Below are 5,117 nucleotides of genomic sequence, written 5' to 3' on the forward strand. Positions count from 1 at the left end.
AGAACTAAGGATGGATATATGAACAAATGAATAAGCGCTAAGGATGAATAGATGAACAAATGAATAAGCACTAAGGATGAATATATGAACAAATGAATAAGCACTAAGGATGAATATATGAATAAATGAATAAGCACTAAGGATGAATATATGAACAAATGAATAAGCACTAAGGATGAATATATGAACAAATGAATAAGTACTAAGGATGAATATATGAACAAATGAATAAGCACTAAGGATGAATATATGAACAAATGAATAAGCACTAAGGATGGATATATGAACAAATGAATAAGCACTAAGGAAGAATAGATGAACAAATGAATAAGCACTAAGGATGGATATATGAACAAATGAATAAGCACTAAGGATGAATAGATGAACAAATGAATAAACACTAAGGATGAATATATGAACAAATGAATAAGCACTAAGGATGAATAGATGAATATGTGCACTAAATGATTAAAAGAGAAAAAAATTAAGAATAAATGAATAAATGAATAAATGAATTAAGGACAAGTAAATGAATAACTGAATAAATGAATAGATGAATAAGTGCACTGTGAGGCCCAAGTGTATTGCATGTTACAACAGACCTTAAAGCACTTTGTGCGATTCAGTGAGCCATGCTTGGTTGAGGTATTAGTTTCATCAGTGCATATGGACAGCTGAGACGGATGCCATGTACACACATGGTGCGTCTAGACAGCCATAGGGTTGTAGGGTGACACAACGTAATCCACAGAGTTGTCCCTTCACCTCTTCATAACTTTAGGTGCATTAGGTCCGGTCCAGAGTTGTGTGGTGCAGGTGCAAGGAGCCGCAGAATCGATCTGCACCAGCGCAGTACATCACAGCAAGCGCACGCTTCTCATCGAAGCGTACACTAACACGCACACGTGGTTGTTAGCAACTAACACACGCACACGTGGTTGTTTGCAGCTAACACACGCACACGTGGTTGTTAGCAACTAACACACGCACACGTAGTTGTCTGCAACTAACACACGCACACGTGGCTGTTTGCAACTAACACACGCACACGTGGTTGTTAGCAACTAACACACGCACACGTGGTTGTTTGCAAACGTCACTACGTGCAAACACGTGGGACTTGCTGCTGTCTCTGGCTGTGTGCAGTGGGTAGTGGCTAGGCTGAGAGACACAGTGTTGGTCGGTGGGCCGACGCTCCCATCAGTTGTATGGGACGTAAACGCAGCACTACACGTTCGTATGTACTGCTATGTATGCCGCTACAGATGGTTTGCGAACAGGTCTAAGCTCAAAAGACCACCACGCGTATACGCTTCACAGGTGTGGATTAACACGGTACACAGGCATTCTATCCTTTGGTAAGTACGTTTCAGTTGAATGTTTGCTGTCTCTGACTTCGGACGCGAAGTGAACCGATTAGGGTTAGGGTTTAGGGTCAGAGATAGGGTTACCACTTTCTGCCTGTGGTGTCCATGGTTGTCTGTGTGCTGCAGCAGCACCCATAGTTGTCATCGGTGTTGTTGTGCGTGCGTCATGACATTCAATGTCATAGCAACCAGTCGCAGTCTACAGAGGTTGGGGTTTAAGTGCGGTCATGTGAGGGCCAACACAGAGCAGAGGTTTGTGGGGCAGGTATTGGGATGAGATGCGCTTGTGGGCGTGGTATGGGCCTGACTTATAGGCTGAGAGGTGATCTCTGAGATCATTATCCCGTTCTAAATACTACACGTTGACATCGCATGGCGTTGGAGACTTTCGAGGCGAATGCTATTGCTTAATGACAATGGAATGGACATTTCATGCACGTTATGTACATAGCTTTATGTTGTTCTCCACTGTACATAGAACAATCTCACCGTATTGCGTCGTACTTCAGTATACACAAACCAATTGGTGTTGTGTCCTGCGGCACTATTTGGGGATACCAGAACCCAATTCGCGAACGCAAAAAGTCGCCCAGCTGTCTCCAATGTATAGCGGTGCGCCCTATGCCAGTCGGCTTTAATTTAATTTATTTCTAGCGCATACTCTCAAACCACCTAAATATGAAGTCGTATGGGGCAGTGGACATACACTGAGACATACTATAACGGTAAAGAGATCGCAGAGACGCTACTTTTACAGGCTTCTAAAACATGGGTGTTTGGTGGTTCGGTCTCTTGCTTTGTAATAGTACTATAACATGATAATGATATGTACTGCACATGACGCCTATGCCGTTGGAATGAAGACAAGGATTCATACAGCTTTGCTGACGAGCCACTCGGCACGTGAGGTAGTATTATATCATTAGCGTATAGTTCTGCTTGCCTGTGAGGTGGTGTTATATTAGCATCTGATGCTGCTTGCCTGAGACAGAGTCCATACTCAGTCCATCTGTTCCATTCTCCAGAGGGCAGTATCGAGCCCACACTTGGAGTGTGTATATGTATGTATGTATGTATGTATGTATGTATGTATGTATGTATGTATATATATATATATATATATATATATATATATAAGTATGCATGCATGTATGTAAGTATGTATATGTGAGTGAGTGAGTGGGAGAGAGAGAGAGAGTTCCAGTGTAGGTCAAGTGCTCCCATTCAAGCACAGCAGTCTCTGGTCATCGCGCTGTGCATTTAGAGTGACCCCATGTCCAATCCAAGGGCAAGATGAAGCAACCGAGCGTCTACTTCTACACCGGCCTGTGCCTGCATGGCTGTGAGCGTAGAGGTGTCAGATGACCATTTTGATGAAACGTAGCGACAGACAATGGGTCGAGTACTACGCACGCATATTGTACGCACGGGTATTGGTGTATATTGGTTAGAAGGATAGTGTGTGTCCCTCAGAGAGATGTACACTGCTGCATACACGTGTGGCAGGAGTATATATGTGTATAGGCTTGAATATATATCTATATATATGAGAGTAAGAACATTGAGATATAATAGTCTATATATGAGAGCAAGAACATATATATAATAGTATATATGAGAGTAACAACATAGAGATATAATAGTATATACGAGAGTAACATCATAGAGATATAATAGTATATATGAGAGTAACAACATAGAGATATAATAGTATATACGATAGTAACAACATGGAGATATAATAGTATATGTGAGAGTAACAATATAGAGATATAATAGTATATACGATAGTAACAACATAGAGATATAATAGTATATACGATAGTAACAACATAGAGATATAATAGTATATATGATAGTAACAACATAGATATATAATAGTATATATGAGAGTAACAACATAGAGATACAATAGTATATACGATAGTAACAACATAGAGATATAATAGTATATACAATAGTAACAACATGGAGATATAGTTGTATATATGAGAGTAACAACATAGATATATCGTAGTATATATAAGAGCAAGACCACTAGGATATAATGGTATAAATGAGACTCACAACATACATATACACCTTACACTAATTATGCGCGTGCCTTATACACCCATTTCTCACGCACCTGTTAACTCTGCATATAGGCCTTTCAACGGTATGATTTGACTGGTGATGCACTCACTGTCCTCCTGCTCGGCTATTGGGTGCAGGTTTTCGGGCCGAGTCATGTCAACTCCCACAACAACCAACTTCACTGATAATTAAAGGGACAAAGGGTATCAGAAGGTAGTGGCACACTATACTATACTTATATATACTATATACCTACCCAGAAAGCATACACAAGCTAGCTTGTGTCCTACAAGGAAAGGGCGTACAAGCATTCAGCGAGGCCACAGCCGAACACAGACTTCTCCAAAAAACTTGTCAGGAAGACGTAACACACATGCAGAAGCGACACAATGCCTATGTGGGTCTCGTTATGGTTTCTTCTGAATGCGTAAACATCATTTACCCGTAGTCGTTGCTATGGGTGTGCATGTATGCCTACTGTATAGATAGAAACGCTTTGATTCACAAACAGATCATGTTATAGATATAGACCACATAGGATATATAACTCACAGGTCATCCGTGTGCACAAGGTGTTGTTGCTTGTGATGAGCGGCACTTGGGATTGATAGATGCTAACCTACATAAGTAATAATTATACTTTACCCACTACACCAGTACAAGTAAAGTATAATTAAAGTAAACGTTTAGAGATGTTCGGTATCATCGTGCAAAGACCAGTACTCGGGTGCACCAAGAGATTGTCACTGAAATGAAATAGTGGCACGAGTAGTTCGGCTCTTGCTATTAAGGCGTTAAGCGCTCTTTGGCAACCTTAATCCTGGAGGGATAGACGAACCTAAGATTAAAATCGCAACTGTCATGCACTATAGACATACAGTATATATATATATTAGCAAATAATCAGCACGACTACATTCATCCTAGACCACACAATAAAAATAGCACTGCACAGATTTAACTTCCATCCTCACCAATCCACCAACCAATCACAAGCAACCTATTCCGAGACTCAGCAGTGCACACGCCACATACTATTCGCCTGTGAGAGACCGGGATCACTGAAACACAGGGGTGTTATTCGCTCAACCTCCCCACTGTATCTAAGGGGTGGGCAAAAACACAGCGCCTATCAATAACCAGCCCGGGTGCACTCTGCGTGTATGTGACACACACGCACAATGTACGTAGTAGACCACACACTGCCATGTGCATGGCCCTGCGTGATGGTATCGGGTCCACATACGTGTACGTATAATATGACAGCATGCAACAGGTGCATGTACATATTAACACATAGCTAATGGGGTATAGTATAGCCATCCCACCCACACACATAGCCAATGGGATATAGTACAGGCATCCCACCCACAAACATAGCCAATAGGGTATAATACAGCCATCCCACCCACACACATAGCCAATGGGGTATAGTACAGCCATCCCACCCACCCACACAGCCAATGGGGTATAATACAGCCATCCCACCTACACACATAGCCAATGGGGTATAATACAGCCATCACACGCAAACACATAGCCAATGGGGTATAATACAGCCATCATAGCCAATGGGGTATAGTACAGCCATCCCACCCACACACATAGCCAATGGGGTATAATACAGTTATCACACGCACACACATAGCCAATGGGGTATATTACAGCCATCAT

General features: G+C 41.7%; 1 protein-coding gene across 1 annotated transcript; it reads right to left on the minus strand.

Moving 5' to 3' along the window:
* Window positions 1–2,502: 2,502 nt before the first annotated feature.
* SARC_12929 (hypothetical protein) lies at window positions 2,503–4,540 on the minus strand (the record flags this gene model as incomplete). The annotated part of the gene is made up of 3 exons (XM_014292956.1): window positions 2,503–2,707; window positions 3,496–3,624; window positions 4,479–4,540. Coding segments are annotated over 3 exons (271 nt in total), but the record flags the coding sequence as incomplete, so codon positions are not given.
* Window positions 4,541–5,117: the final 577 nt, after the last annotated feature.

Source organism: Sphaeroforma arctica (genome assembly GCF_001186125.1).
Source record: "Sphaeroforma arctica JP610 unplaced genomic scaffold supercont1.2724, whole genome shotgun sequence".
NCBI lineage: Eukaryota > Ichthyosporea > Ichthyophonida > Sphaeroforma > Sphaeroforma arctica.